At 45.0% G+C, this 15,753-nt stretch overlaps 1 protein-coding gene across 2 annotated transcripts in view; it reads left to right on the top strand.

Moving 5' to 3' along the window:
- The first annotated feature begins 6,504 nt into the window (after positions 1-6,504).
- The window catches only part of setbp1 (SET binding protein 1), a 38,158-nt gene continuing 28,909 nt past the window's right edge, over positions 6,505-15,753 (top strand). Inside the window, exons 1-3 of one of the 2 annotated variants that reach the window (XM_082553658.1) lie at positions 12,951-13,005; positions 13,121-13,160; positions 13,251-13,843. In XM_082553658.1, the coding sequence (XP_082409784.1) occupies positions 13,409-13,843 (435 nt within the window). In that variant the 5' untranslated portion in view covers positions 12,951-13,005; positions 13,121-13,160; positions 13,251-13,408. Of the gene's footprint in view, positions 7,726-12,950; positions 13,006-13,120; positions 13,161-13,250; positions 13,844-15,753 lie in introns of those variants that run through there. The other variant, XM_082553657.1, reaches the window with a different exon arrangement.

The raw sequence follows: 15,753 nt of genomic DNA, 5'->3' as shown, positions 1-15,753 counted from the left end.
AAGGTTTGTTCAATTACAATATTAATATTAATAATACTAACAATACTAATACTGCTACTAATACTAAGATTAATAATAAGTGAAGGGGAGATTTAATCTCAGTTCCAGCCTCATTCGCCTCTTAACATTTTACTGTTATGATGCAACATGCAGTACTGTTATTTTCCTCACAGTTTGTCTTTTTTGCCCCCTTTATTTTTCTTTCACCAGTTAGCAGTTTGACATCTGTCTCCTGGGAGTCTCTTCTGTCAGTTAGGAAGGTTTTGTGATCCATGCACCACTGAGCACATCTCTACATCTCATCTCCATACGCAGTGAGATACCCTCACATCCCACAGGATTAGGCATGGCTCTTCTCCTTTGACCCTCCTCGTCTGCTGCCTCACGTGCACATACGCACACACGCGCACACACTCGCCACTGACTTTCATTTTTATGTTAAGTTTGACAAGAGGGGTGTGAAGGATCAGCAGGCCTAATACACCCCTCATTCTCCTCTCAGATGTGTGCACATTCATCTGACAGCTCCCAGATGTGAGTGACAGAACCGTATGTGCCCATGCAACCATGCAGAGAAGAGAAGAGAAGAGAAGAGAAGAGAAGAGAAGAGAAGAGAAGAGAAGAGAAGAGAAGAGAAGACTTTACTATCTTACAATCAAACTTTAGGAACACACGTGGGGGGAGGGGCTTGGGACATTAATGACCACGGCTGACATAACTCAGATCCATTTACATCACTTGCTTTAAAACAAATATGACATATTGATGCCTACTAATTCTGCCATGATTTAAAGACATTCTTGTGCTCATTCCCCTCCGTGTCTCGGTGAGGCTGTGGATGAAGAGAGACATAAGTGATTCTGGTAGCGTTTGTATAGTTTGTCACTGTAAATCACATGACACTATGGGTAACATTATGCACAACAATAACTCACTCTGGTTATGTGTCACATTAGCAGATGGTGATGCTGTTGAGCGGGTGTGTGCATATTTGTGTGTGTGTGTGTGTGCGCGCGCGCGCCTGTGTGTGTATACCTCTGTTTGACGGGCAGGAGGAGAGTGAAACCACAAAGCTGTTTATCAAACTCATAGGAAGTGGGTGTTGTTAAGCGAGGACGTGTCGCGCCACCACATCCTGCTGCTGGAAAGCAGCTTCAGATGGGACAGTGTTCACACAATGTACAGTAAACAACAAATGCAGACCAAATGCCGTTTATGTATGTATATGCGTGTGGTATGTGACCACCTAATTCTTCCTCAGAAACAATTTTTACACTGATTGCACAGCTATGATAACCTGCTCATTTGGCTATACAAGAGTGTGAGGAGGATGCATTTTGGGTGACCTGTTCAGAGATGTAAAAAAATTAAATAAACATTTATTCGCCCTTATCAAAAATTTGCGTTTAACACACATGCTGTTACACACACTCACAGATTTCTTTTAAGTCACTGCCACCCACAAACCATGCATGTCTCTTCAAAATGCCGAATAGAAGATGTGTTGATGGAGTGAAATGTTGCAGTGCAAAGGCAATTTTTCTGCAGAAGAGCAGTGTCACAATCTCAAGTTTGCCTTGACAATATGCCCCAAAATGTTGAATAATGCACACTGGATGTTCTTTTTTGGTCTTTTTTGTTGGTCATCATTTGCTCTGTTCCACTTTTTAGTGATTTAGGTGTAGTGTTTTGGGTCAATACTTCAGAAATGAAAGGTTAAAAAAGATCCCCGATGGTGTCACCGAGTGTGTAAGGGATGAATGATTCAGCGCTATCGCAGTCAGTGCTGTATCACACACCTGCTGCTGTAGGTTTCTGTCCTCTTTTTACTCACAGAGTCTCTGGGGAAGTGGCTGCGTTCTGTCATCTAGGGAGTTTTCCTCTTTCTCTCTTTCTTTCTTTATGTTTCTGACTCTTTCTCACAGGCCCACACACGCACATGCACACACATACACCACACACACACACACATGCAGCTGTATCTGACCACATGCACAGTTATAACACAACAGGATGTTGTAGGGTGGATGTTTGAGGTGTGAAGGTTCACACAAGCCGTGACAAACAATATCTGTTTCTCAGAACAAATTATTCATTATTTATACGTCTAATAGATGCTGACATTTGTATTTTTACTTTTTTTTCACCTCTATTTTTTTATTGAAGCACATAGACCAGGTTTTGCACACCATTTTTTTAAACTACTGACTTACTGCTAAAGCATCAGCCACACATGGTCCACAAACATGCTTCACTTTGCCCCTTTCATTCTCTGCAGATGTCTGTAGTGACAAGACAATAAGAAAGCAGAAGGACAAACAGAAGGACAATCATTATTTTCCGTGCTGCTGTGTGTTTACAACCAACGCAGAGATTTGTCAAATTGGTGCTGTCAGTCCTTGGCTGCATTGTTAGATGCCAGAGCTGTCAGTCTGAATTAATATTAGGGCAGAAATGTTTTTGTTCACCACTGTCTTCCTCAGGCATCTGAAGCATCTGCGTACACCGGGGCTTGTGGACGACTTCAAGATGAGCCCACTTGATAGCTGAGCTCATACGGAGCCAACATTATGATAATGTCCTTATAAGTAGCAGGGGGATGGGCGCAGTGTCATCTCTTCACATAGACAGAGCCAGCGGGGAGTCCACAGTCAGCTGCATTTAGGGCGTCTTTGTTGTTGTCGTAGCACCCATCTGTATTGTTGTTTTGTTCTGGTCTGTGTCTTTTCTCAGACATCATTATTGCTCTCATTAGAAAAATCTCTATCGCAGCCTCAAATGGGGAACAAAGTCTCGCAGTGTTTCTTTTCCTTTCCTTTGTTTGTCTGCGTGTTTGTGCGTGTGTGCGCATCTTCTCTTGAATATGTAAGTCTGGCTGTATTTGCAAACTACATGTGGCCACTTAAATCCTTCAAAGAGGCTGAACACTCTGTGCTGAGCTCCCTTGTTTTAATGCTGTACATACAGAAAATATTCCATTGTTTGCCTTACCTCTTATATAGGCTTATTTGTCTTCTAGTTTGCAGCAGGGTGTTGTAAGAGAACTTTGGGATGAAAGAATATGTGAAATGTAGCACCAAGATTAATTCAAAACCCACAATGGCCACAAGCACAGTGAGGGAAGTTATAGTTGGAAGGCAAAGGAAGAAAAGGCCACTTTGTTTGTGTGTATCAGGATCTGGAGAGATGGCCCCAGTGGTGTGCTATCCAAAGAGCCATTTACTTCATTAACCCAGTCAGATCACTGAGGCCTCAGTAATCAACCTTGTCACACGTCCCATTAACTTCTCATTCCATCAGCACGGCCCTCGCACCTTCTGACACACACAGACATGCGCATGTGTGCACAGATGCACTTTGGTTATGCACATTTGTGTCTGCATCACACACAACTGTGTTTCTTTATTTTTTTCCCCCCCTCACTGATGCCCATATACACACTCCTTCTCCCACTCTCTCAGCTCACCCCATTACCTCCATCAGTCCCAGAGGTCTCGGAGCTCTGATGAGCCCGCCGCTGCCCTGCGAGATTAGTGGACTCCCTGAGAGAAGCCCCTCGCTGATTGACCGTGAGTCTCGGCTGCTCACAATGTCAGCTCAAGGTTAGTGTGTTCACTCACGGCGCAGTCAAGCTGCGTAGCTCTGTTATGAATACAAGTGCGTTATTAGTATTTTACCTCTGCAGATGCCAGCGATTATAATATTTATAAAGATCCCCAAATCAATTACTGCCATTCACCTTTGCTTTCCCTCTCAGCTTTTGCATCTCTGCTTTGCTCTCTAGTGGCCCCCGCACTTGAAACATTTGTCAAAGCATTTATTAATTAACTTGTTTTTTTCTCCCCTCCTACTCCACGTCTTCATCTCAATCTTTCAATCTCCCCTCTCCCCATTGATCAAACCACAGAGGAGCCCAGCATTCGGCTAAAGTGGTTTGAATTCACTGTTATGTGCTGCACATCAAGCACAGGGAAGCATTTACTTTGCATCCCACTTGAGGGAATGAAGATCTTCCACACACAAAATGGCAGGGAGAGATGAAGGAATGAGGGCAGCTCTCGGTCTGTTATAGAGCGTCACATAAGTGGCTGGATCCGTAAGACAGATTGATCTTTTTATGTTGAACTTGATGAGCATGAATGATGCACCAGATTTCCTGTAGCGGTGAATAGAGATGAAAGGATTATCCAGATATTTAGATCATTCAGGCAGGAACGTTGCCCTGCACTGCTGTCTCTTTTCTCCCCATCATAATTCAATATTTACAGTTTAAGCTGGAAAACTGCTCCCTCTTGGCCGCCTGTATCTGGTATCCATGGAAACAGATTTGAGAAGAGAGTGCTGTCTTTATGTGTCCGGGCGCGTGCGCGCGCATATGTGTGTGTGTGTGTATGAGAGAGAGAGAGAGAGCGAGAGTGTAATGTTTACTGATACACTGCAATTGATTGGTTGTTGGGGAGCAGCTGTTGACCCCTCTCTCTCAGGGGTCTCTTTCTGTTCTTGCACACAACCCAGATCAATAGACACACACGGACGTGAACACAGACACACACAGATTTTGCTATTTTAAATTTATTCTAGAGTCAGTTTCTGTTTCTCTCCTCCAAAACCCATAAAAATCACCCCTTCCCAGATTAATTCAAATTTAAAGGTAGCCTTGACTCGTAGCCATAAACCTGAGCCTTATTTTAATGAATATGTTGAGCAGATCATGCCAAATCTGTTTAGAAATCCTGGGACTGTTGCTTTCACTGTCATAACATTTGGTCTACATAAAGATAAAGTAAAACACGCAGAAATACACACACGCTATAATGTAATACCGGCCCCATGCCCTTATATGGAGAGATGATCAAAGGCGCTGTTATGAAAGCGCTCTCAATATAATAAAGACACAGACACACAGACACAATTGTGAAACTAGTCAATGTGGCACAGCAGGCAACGTGCAAAGCAGTAGCATCCACACTGCTGATGGCATTGCAGATTTTTAACTACAAGTCTGAAATTGTGCCGAGTGTTTACGTGCTACTGAGCACACCACCCTGGCTAATGAAACATCTCCCAGTGGGTGCTCTACACAGGGACACATGGGCATGCATGCACTCACGGACACACACATACAGACAAACACACACATGCCAGGGATGAGTAACAGCTAGTAACTGTGGGGCACCAAGAGAGAAAGGTCATCTGACATCATTTGCATTGCTTGTTAATGTTAAAGAATGTTTTCCATACAGGGAAGGTCAAGTTTTGCATGGAGACCCGATATAAACATAACTTCTGACAAAGATGAATTAATGGAACAACTCCGGCTTGTTCATGCCTGGTTGATGTGGGTTTTCCATCCTCCTCTAATGTGACATATTAAGGGGAAAGCACCAGCACTAGCATGACACACACACACACACACACACACACACACACACACACTCACACACACACACATGCACACCCCACTCTAATCTGCCTTTTTTGTTCACCCACTCAACCCCACCCACGCACCCACCTTGTCTTACTCTGAATACAACGTGTCAGCAGCGCAGCGTGGAGTGGCAGCGTTTGTCTCGCTGAACACACACACGTTGAATTAGAATAAATGAATACCACGCTCACCAAATAGCACCATCGCAGCTCATTCCAGTAGTAGCGGTTTGCGCACAAGCCATTTCGTACGAAGACAAAGGTGATAAACTTTATTTATAGTTCAGCCCACGGGCTTGCAAAATGTTTCATGTCAAACACCCCCAGAGGATATGCATTAGAACCACTACTGATAAGATTTATGTATTAAGTTATGACTCAGCAGAAGCCGCCTATTCTGGATGAGCGAAGTGAAGGCAATGATCACAGCATCTCTAATATTCTAAATCGGTTATCTCTTATTCATTTTGACTATATGGAAAAAGATAGCTTTTATTGTAACCCCAACCCTGATAAGGATAAGCCAAAGAGAATGAATGGATGGACCTTTTTTCTGCCTTTAGTATATCTGTTATATCATTAAGGCTGCTAATTGTGTGCTTTTTAATTTGTTTTCTGATGACAGAGCTTTTTTCATCTTAAATTAAGTGAAGCCCTTTACTGGTTAAATAAAACGCTACAGCTGAATTATGCCCAATTGTTCATGCAGGTGCCCGGTTAGTGTTCAAATGAAGCCACAGTAGCTCAGATGCTGATTCAAACAGGACTGGCCAGATGTTGAGCCGAATTAACATCTGTTGTCTGGTATAATTGCTCTGAGACAGTGATTCTCAAACTTTTTCTGGCTTGCCCCCACTTCAGAAGTCAACAGCCCCAAAACACCAATGCATAACAATAAAAAAAAATCTACAACTTTAATGAAACTTTAGTGAATTTAAACACCAACTCTTAGTTTGCCTACAAATTATATTCACTCAAACTTAGCTGTAGTCCATATTTTACCCCTGTTTGTTTATGTCCAGCCAATTAATCAAATCCCACAGCTCTAAGACCATTAAATATTTATTTATCATTACAATTCAGGCATTTTAAAGCCAGGCTCAGTAGACTACAGTTACATAGTATCAGATGCATATTTCCCTTAAAATATTTATTTCAGTCGCAGTCTCTTCTGCTCTGTATGCAGGTACGTATCTGAACCTGTTGAAAACCAGTGCCAAACATGTTTCTCCTCACAGCAGTGACTCAGTCAAAACAACAAGCCTTTTGCCAGATGTTGCTTTCCCTATTTGCATTACATTAAAATAACACCGTGCCAGTATGAGAGCAGTCCCACGGGAGAAAGCCCTGGGAATTAGGGGGAGGTTTGGAAAAGAAAAAAAAAGAAAAAAAGGGGGGGAAAGGGAGACTCGTTGAGGTTGTTTGCTGCCAGGGGGAGGCGATGTCGCTCCTCCTCTTCTCATCTCTCCCCTCTGCTTTGCTCTGCTAGAGCTTTTAGTCTGCTGGGTGAGATCATTACCAGACACCAGGCTCCGGGACCTGACATTCACCGATCGGAAAAGCAGAGAGAGAGAGAGCAAGAGCGAGCGAGAGAGAGGCACAGAGAGAGAGGTAGAGAAAAGCTTGACCCAGTGCAACCGGCGACGAGCAACCCCCACCACCATCTCCTGCCTCTTGTGCAGCCCACTGACGACTAAAAGCGCGGTCTTGTCGCTGAAATTCCACCCCCCGCTGCTGGATTTGGGCTTGTAGTCGGATGCGGGCTTGTTTTGACTGCAGTAACAGTCCTGCTCTCACCCCCTCCTCCTCCCAAACCAGCCGAGTAGCGGATTTGCGAGGGATCTCAGTGCCGTGCAAGCTCCCCGAGTGACCAGCGATCCCGCAAGGCATCGGAGATTCAGTGCGCACGGCGGCGGCGTCAGCGGCGGCTCTCCACAGCGCGAGTCAACACGCCAGAGCCTCTAAAGATCTTATTTCTACCAGGAACTGGACCCAAGTTTCCGATTGGATTTTTTCTCCTCCCCTGTGCGGCTACCTTGATTCTGCCACCAGATCGACTGCAAATCCTATTTTCTCGCTCTCTTTTTTCGCTCTTTGCTTTCCAAAGCACCGTTGACGCCATTTTCCCCGGGATTTTCTGTCAAAAAACATATCCGTCTCTTCTGGCACCGTTTGACAGCTCCACGGGAGGCTGTCACCCCATCCGTCGCTTTCGTAAAATGTCTCTAAATGGATTGTAAATGATCGTGATAAAATATTTACACGTTAGAGCCGAGTGTGAGACAACATTAGACATGGGTAAGTAGCCCCGGTTGACTGACCACATTCCACACCTGAATGCACCTCTCCGGTGAAAAACTGTGTTCGTGTTTGTAACGCCACTTGGCCGCCTGTGTCTGCTTTCCATGTGTGCTGTTTGAGCTGCCTGTCACCTCCTACAAAGCCTTCCACATTCTGCCCGCGAGACTGTTATTCCTTAAATGTGAAATTGCTTGCAGTCACATGCCAGCAAAATCGCCCGAAACACACGCGCACGCGCGCACATGCTCGCGCCACCACTCAACGAGACGCACACCAGCCCCAAACAACTGTGGTACTACTCGGTCTCCATCTGTTATTACTGTGTAATACCTTGGTAATTAGATGGTGGTGGTAGGGGCGGGTAAGAGAAAACAACCAATTAAGGCCAATGGGATAAAGTGTCCACTGCTCAGATCAGGGTTTAACTCAACCACAGCTCGGCCTCTTAAGTTTAAATCTGTTTCTGCTGTAGTGGACCACCTGCGCCTTCACTGACATGGACAGTCCATCACATAGCATCACAATCTGTGGCATGCAGCAAGCAGATGGTTGTCACTCTTTCGACCTGTCAGTTGTTCCTTTATCTGAAGTTAAGCTGTGATTTTTGTTTGCATGTTTGTTTCTAAATGTTTTCAGTGTTTTTTTGTTGTTGTTGTTTTAGAGGGAAAAATGTGATGTCATGTTGACTTTATCTTTATTCTGATTATCATCATTTTTTACTAGTAGCACAGTGTGCACAAACTGTAGCATCGTCATCACAGATGTGTGCCCAAATGTAGTAGCTTGGTAAAACAGCTCTGCCCACTGTGGTTGCATTTATCAGCAGGTCATCAATTTCACGTGGGTGTCAGAAACTACGTGTCCAAATGCCATGGCCCTGTGGAGGAAGGTGAGGACCGGGGGTCGGTGGTTATCATTAGCACCTAGAAACCTCTGTCACAACCAGACCACCAAAAGATCAATGGATAAACATGACCAAGTCTCACTGCGGGCTGACGTGCGATCAGGTTCTCTTGGATATATATGAGGGCTTGATTTTATAAAAAGAAAAAGAACAAGGGTTAAAGTAAAGGACAACTGTAAGAGAGGTGCGTGAGTAGGTGGAAGGAAAGGAGGCTGAGGAACGGATAATAGAGGTGATTCAAGCTCGGATGGAACCATCGATCTTGTCTTGTTAACAGTTTCAGCTCCCCCAGACCTGGCGGCATTTTTGTGGTGCGAAAGTATGAAACAGGCTATTAGACTCCCGGTTAAGTAATGAGATGCCTGCATGCCACCTTTAAATTAAAGTATGAGAAATCGATTAGGTGTATCCCCTTCTGCGCTGGATACCTTGGGTCGAAATAGGATAACAGAGAAGGTGGGTGGGGGAGGAGGGAATGTGAACGGGATCCAAGGACAAATCTAACTGTTGGCAGGCTCTCTTAACAGAATATCAGCACTGGAGCACCTTTTGGCAGAGCGCACAGAAAGAGGGGAGGGAGGGATAGGGAGGTGGAGGGGAAAGGGAAGAGGTAGCAATGAGGAGAGGGGAGAGAACAGAGGTTGAGGGGGAGTGAGGTGAGGGGAAGGAGGAAGACAGTTGGGGAGTAGGGGAGGTGTTTTTGCTGACAGCCATTTTGTGGCTTCTGCTGCAGTTAAAATGGTTTAACATTCATCTGCTTCAGCCGGGGAGTTACGTGAGGATGGTTTTAGTGCTACCTGGCATATGGCTCATCCAGTGGATGTGCGCGCGTGACTGCGTGAAGCAGCTTTAAGGCCATCTTTTTCAATTATGGCTGTCCCACACATGATATTTTACGATTGTCCTTCTCGCTGCCCTGCAGCTGAACACATGCACATGAACTGGGGAGAGAGAGAGAAAGAGAGAGAGGGCTTTATTTTGTATTTCATATCCAAATATATATATGGATTTATCCTGCCGGGAAAAAACCCAAATAGGCACTTTTTAGGGCTTCCATCACCTCGCTCTGCTCCGAGGGACTAATAGACATCAAACTTGAAACCTCATGCTGTGCCCATTGGACTTGTGAATACTAGAAATCTGGGCCCATTCTCTTTGGTTTGTCTCCAAGCAAAGACTGGAACCTTCTAGAAACATTGGCATATGTGGCTACACTTCACTTGAGAGCCCGAGGAACAAAATAAGGGGAAAAAAACTGCAAATGACAGCCAGACTAGGATCATCAGCTCACACCAAGATGCTCATCTACATCCAGGGATGGTCGTGCTTCTGCTACGTTTGCATAAAAAAGCATGAAATAAAAAAAAAAAAGGATATTCACCTTGTGCAATCACGCAGGCGTTTGGTGCGTGTGCGCGCGTGCATCTGTCTGCATTTGTGTATGAGCTATTTGTGTGTGCACCTCAGGCACTGGGCTGCTGGGTATGCAGCCTTAAAAGGTTGTGTTTCTGCTGCCATCCCTCTCTCTCTCTCTCTTTCCCGCTCTGTGTCTCTCGCTCACACTTGGACTCCCCTACCTGTTTTGTCTGCCGTCTGTATCGTTCACCATCACCGTTCTGTCCATCTGTATTCCATTATCAATGCTTTATCATAATTGTCGGTAAAAGTACAAGGCGAAATGTTGGAGGACTGTCTCATTCACAGCCTTTCACATCCAGCACAGGCAATGACCTTATGCTATTTAAGAGGGAAGCTGGTTAGCGCTGGCAGTTTTGAGAACATAATAAAGCTATTTATGCAGCGAGTCTGGCCTCTTACAATCACCCTGCTGTCTGAGGCTGGTCGAGGTGTGTGTGCGTGTATGTGTGTGTGTGCATCGCTGTGTTTGTGTGCATAAAAGAGAGAGTGAGAGCGGGGAGAGGAGACAGTGAGGCTCAGGCTAAGTAAGTGAGGGAGGCCCGAGGAGGGGTCAGTCTTACATAAACTCTCAGCTTGTCTGCCAGTAACAGAACTAACACCGCTTAGGGCAGCGAGCAGGGAGGGGAGAAGGAATAGTCATGACCCAGCTAAGGGGCTTATGCAGTAATGGCCCAGAATGACCAGAATTGTACTAATGCACGATGCCATTTTGCTGTCATACTGAGCGATAGCTGTGAAGGGGTACTAAGTCGTAGGCACAGAGTGGATGTGCGTCTATTTAATGTGTGTGTGTGACTGAGTGAGTGATGTTGTGGTTGGCAGCTGTCTCTTTTTCCTGTCTTTGTCCTCAGTCACATGACATCCAGGGCAGCTTTCACACATGCCATTAGGGCGAGTCACCGAGCTGACATTAGGAACTGGGAGGTTCCTGAAGGACCAAAGGGGGTCATGTGGGCACTGTAAGACCAGGCTGGGACTACACCTGGACTGCACCGCCTTTTGTTTATATCTGTAAAACTTTGTATGCTTAAAAGTGTGATTGTACAAGCACGGCGATGGCTGTGGAGTTTGCGGGAATGAGTTTCTAACTTCCAGGCAGTCAGCAGTTTTCATTCTTGCTGGCAGGGTGTATGCAAAATCACTCTTGAAACAGGCTATCCATCAAACTGAGCATTATTTATGTCTCAGTGTTACTGATTGATGTAACACTTGCCATGGTGTGGTTGTGCACTGAGCACAGTCTGCTTTGAAGACTCGTGTTAGTCAAAGAGTTAAATGAAGGAGGCTCTGGGATGTGAAATTTTACCCTGCCAAGAAAGCTTTGCACTTAAATTCTTAGTTGTCACGATGTCACCCCCCCCCCCCCCAAAAAAAAAAAAAGCAAAAAAAGTGAATTTGGTATATTCTTCCATTAAACAGGCTGCTGTCGAGGAGCTAAGTTTAAAAACCAGTTATTTTGAATGAAAACCTGTGATTTCCAAGGTAGGAAATCAATTTGAGAATGTATTAATGTGCTTTGGGAAATGTTTGGCAGTACAGCCATGTGAGCAATTTGGGCTTCATAAGCTTAAACATGCAAAACCGCTGTTACGCTCCCTTAAATTTTTTGATCCTTGACCGCCACTGGGCTACCAGAACCTACATCAATAACCCTTGTAAGTGGTTTCAGATTGGCAAACTTTACGGTTAAAGAGAGGGTTCGTTGAAACAAGTCTTTTTTGACTTTTTTTTATTTAAGGGCATGCAGAAGAAAAAGGACACACGGCTAACTTTGAGAGCTGGACACTGTGTGCAGTCTTGCAATGGTTTGTTGGAAAATTTGCTGTGGATTAAGACTGCTCAGTCACACTGCAAGCATGTGCTCTGAGGCCCCTTAGATATTATGATGGGATCAGCTGTTTGTACAGTAGCGTGGGCTGGTACAGTACAGCACACTGAGAAAACACATACAGCTAAAGGAAAATGACTGTAGTAGTCATGCCAGGGAGTGTATTAGGTTAATAGGTATGCAAATCTTGATATATGCTCTGAGCCACTTGTGCTCTTTCAGATCTTTTTAAGTCTGCGGGAAGCAAGATCCCTTTACTTGAGTCATGTCGACAGGTAGTGGTCTAGTCTGGGTTCACATCAGTGTAAATGGTGTCAGGCTAAGCTCAGCATGTGAGACAGCATTCCCCACTTCCCACTCAGTCATGCCTCATGTCATATTGACTGATGGGATTCCCTCGAGCTGTAGTGAGAAGTGTAGTCCACTGTTTGTTTTGGTTGCTTTCTGTTTATACGCCTGTGTGTAAGTAGGCCTGTGCAAGCGCACGTGTGTATGTACGTATGGCGTGAGCGTGTAATATGGATCTGTGTCTGCACGTGCAATGATCCAAAACAGAAATCCTGAATCCTCCTGACAAGCAGCGGCCACAGTGTTTTTCTCCAGAGAGCAGGAATAGCAGCAGGGGGTGCAGCATGTGTATGGCAACGTTGTCATTTTGGATGTGCGTCTGTGTGGATGCGCGCACTGTTTTTTTTTACTGTGTATGTGTGTAGCAATGCGGCTGCATGCGTGTGTAAAATGGTTCAGACGCTAGTTTTTCCAGACCAGCTCGTAAACCACATCTGGGGAAAGAATTTAGATTCCTTCTCTCCGTTTTTCTCTGCTGCTTTTCCTTTCCCCCCTTGTGTGTTCCCCTCCCTCCTCCTTCACTCCTCTGAAGAAGAAAAAAAAAACAACAAAAAAAACGGAGCCAGCTTCGTTCATTTTTTTTCTGTGTTGTGTCCTCAGGCTAACTTCAGCCTGGTTTTAGTGCAGAGAAGAGGAATGTCTTATTTTGCACTGATCACTCTAGTGTCTGCGCAGCTCCGCTTCAGATCTGTCACAAGGATGGAATAAGTAATGAAGGGTGAGAGAGAAGATTTAGCAAAGAGGGAGTAAAGAAGAGAGCAGGAAGAGAGGAAGGCAAGTGGGTGTCAGAAATGAGTTTGTTTATGCGAGGTACAAAATGCAAATGATAGCTAGGCAGCATGCCTCTGCAGCTCTGTGATGAGTGTGTGTTTGTCTTCATACTTAACAGGCAGGCAATGATGGCGATGACAGAGAACAGGCCTGTGCTGAGAGGTAGCAGTGGAATGGAAGCTATGGGGATGACGGAACGGGTCTCATACGCCCTTTTTTCCTAATTATGTCATTCACCTGCTCTTTCTGCAGACTGTCCCTGGCTTCGCTGTGTTCCTGTGGGACAATCAACACAACCTCAGTAGCTGATTGACAACAACCAACCAGCCCGACAGACTACTGCTTTCTATCTTCCTATTGGCTGGCTGCCAAGGCTTCCCCCATCCTGACTGGCTCTGGTGGGAGAGTGGATGGAGCAAAGGGATCTGGTTGGCTCAGCCCGACCCAAAGAGGCTGACCTTCAGGGAGGTAGGGTGGGGCCAAATGAAGGGGACCAAGAAGGAGCAGGAGGCATCGGGTTGGCACGCAGCGATGATGTGATTAACGGTGCCATCAGTGAAGGTGAGGGGTTAGAGGAACAGGGGGACGGGCTAATGGAGGAGCAGGAGTTCTCCATCAAGGAAGCAAGTTTCCAGGAAGGAAGTCTAAAGCTGAAGATACAGACCACCAAGCGCACCAAGAAGCCCCCAAAGAGCCTTGAGAACTACATTTGCCCACCGGAGATCCGGACGACCATCAGACCTGCAGTTGGAGAGGGCAAAGGGGGACGGCAGGGGCGAACAGGTAGTGGAGGAGGGGCGGGGCGGGCCCCAAAGGAAGAAGAACGAGGGCCCCCCAGAAAAAGGGTAAGTCATGACACTGTGATGCAAGTTTGAGCGTTATTGAGTGAAAAAAAAGGCTTCTCTCACTCTCGAGATCTCTGAGTTGACCGCTCCCTTTCTCACACACACCTTTCTCGGTAGCTCCCTTCCCGGCTTGGTTACACGGGGTCAAAGTTTGCCCCGTAATTGAAACCAGCCTAACTGAGATCACACAGCGACACACATACAAGCACACAACACACACTCACATAAGAGCTGAGAATAGGGCTGACATAAGCAAGTGACAGCTGGCGTCTGCTCTCTCCATTTGTGGTCATATACACAGAGACCTTTACTGTCTCCTCTCCTCTCCTTTCCTCTCCTTCCCTTTAATGAAATCAGCTTTTGCGGGTCAGTGCCTTCAACGCCGCCCCCCTCCTCTTGCCTCCATCACACCCTCTACACACTATACTGGTGTTGTACAGGTCCTTGGGGGAATCTAGTGTTGCAGTGTGTGTTGACCTACACAGTGGTGTGTGTGTCCAAACCTGACAGCCATCTCGATGTCACCGAGCTCGACAGGCCAAGCAGGAGTAAAGGCGTCATGTTGTCAACATGATGTTGTGTCGTGTTTTCCTCCGCTGTGCCTCACTTCTGTGGCTTCGGCTCTTAATTGGCTCGTGAGACGCGCCCGTGATTGGTGTTTTTTCATCAGTGTCAATAACAGTCCTGCCTAGTCTCCATTCAGTAAACGCTTTGGGTCAAAGTTCAAGCGAGGGCTGCTCCAAGATGAACATGATATTGTCACTTGTTGGGATGTTTTTCTCATTTTTCTCAAGTAGATGGATTTAGAGTAAGGCAGTGAAAACAAGCGCAGCATTCAGCTATTTGGGGCTTTCATTTTACTTGAAAGGGTTCGCGCATTCAGGCTAGTCACCATCGAATTATCTGCCACCCTGCTAGCTACAGAGGTATTGTTAGGCTATTAAAGAAGTTTTTATTGAAATTGTTTTCAATAAAAGTTTAGTTTATGGCTGTCAAGCAGTGTGGTACAGCACCTGCGAGGGCAAGAGTGGCAGAAATAAGTGCAATCATATGGCAGGAAGAAGACAGCAGAAAATAGACAAAACCGCAGACTAGAGTGCATATGAGGTTAGTTTTTAATATAGCGAAGGGTTCTTTGAAATATCTTTAGTAAAAAAAAAAAGAAATCTTTGTTGACTTTAGCTTTTATGATGTGTTTAAAGGCTGTATTGTAGTTTTAAGTGTTTAGCTTACAAGTGGAGTGTCATGAGTAGTGAGAATAAACACAAAGAAAACTAATTTTTTTATTTCTATTGACAGTAGGCATGTCAAAACAGTAGAATTTTAAACTTGATACCGATACCCGTGAAAATATTTGGTACTCGTCACGACATTTATATTCCAAAATTAAGAGGCACATTTTAAAAATATATATTAGAACAAATGATCGTCCAGTCAAATGTAATCAGCTACAGCCCTGTTTCATTTATACCTCTGCTTCTGACTACTTGGTATCATAATTCTTTGCTGAGCAAAGCTGCTGAGCACTGTTTCTGTCTAGCTGCCTGTGGACCTTTCATAATATACTTATTAGACACAAATAGTTCTATTACCCTGTCAACTTATCACTGTTTAGTAGCAGTAGTTATAGTAGTTTAGTAGTAGTTTACACACCGATAGGCAGGATTGTGAATAAAGTTTGCCGCTAGCATTAGCAATAGCTGCTACTTTAGCCGCTACCTTATGATAACCTAACTAATTTGGCTAATATGGCTGTCATATAATTGCTAATAGTTAAACTGGCCAGGGCAAAACTTCTGACTATTGTTTGGCAAATTTCTGTTGTTGAAATGAGAACTTTATTAACCTCAGGAAACTCTTCGTAAAGATTGGGGGTTTCAAACTTTAAGATGCTTTGCTACGTGTTTTGC

This window comes from Aulonocara stuartgranti (genome assembly GCF_965226115.1).
Source record: "Aulonocara stuartgranti genome assembly, chromosome: 12".
Taxonomy (NCBI): domain Eukaryota; kingdom Metazoa; phylum Chordata; class Actinopteri; order Cichliformes; family Cichlidae; genus Aulonocara; species Aulonocara stuartgranti.
The sequence above is the reverse complement of the archived record's forward strand: the minus strand, read 5'-3'. Positions and strand labels throughout refer to the sequence as shown.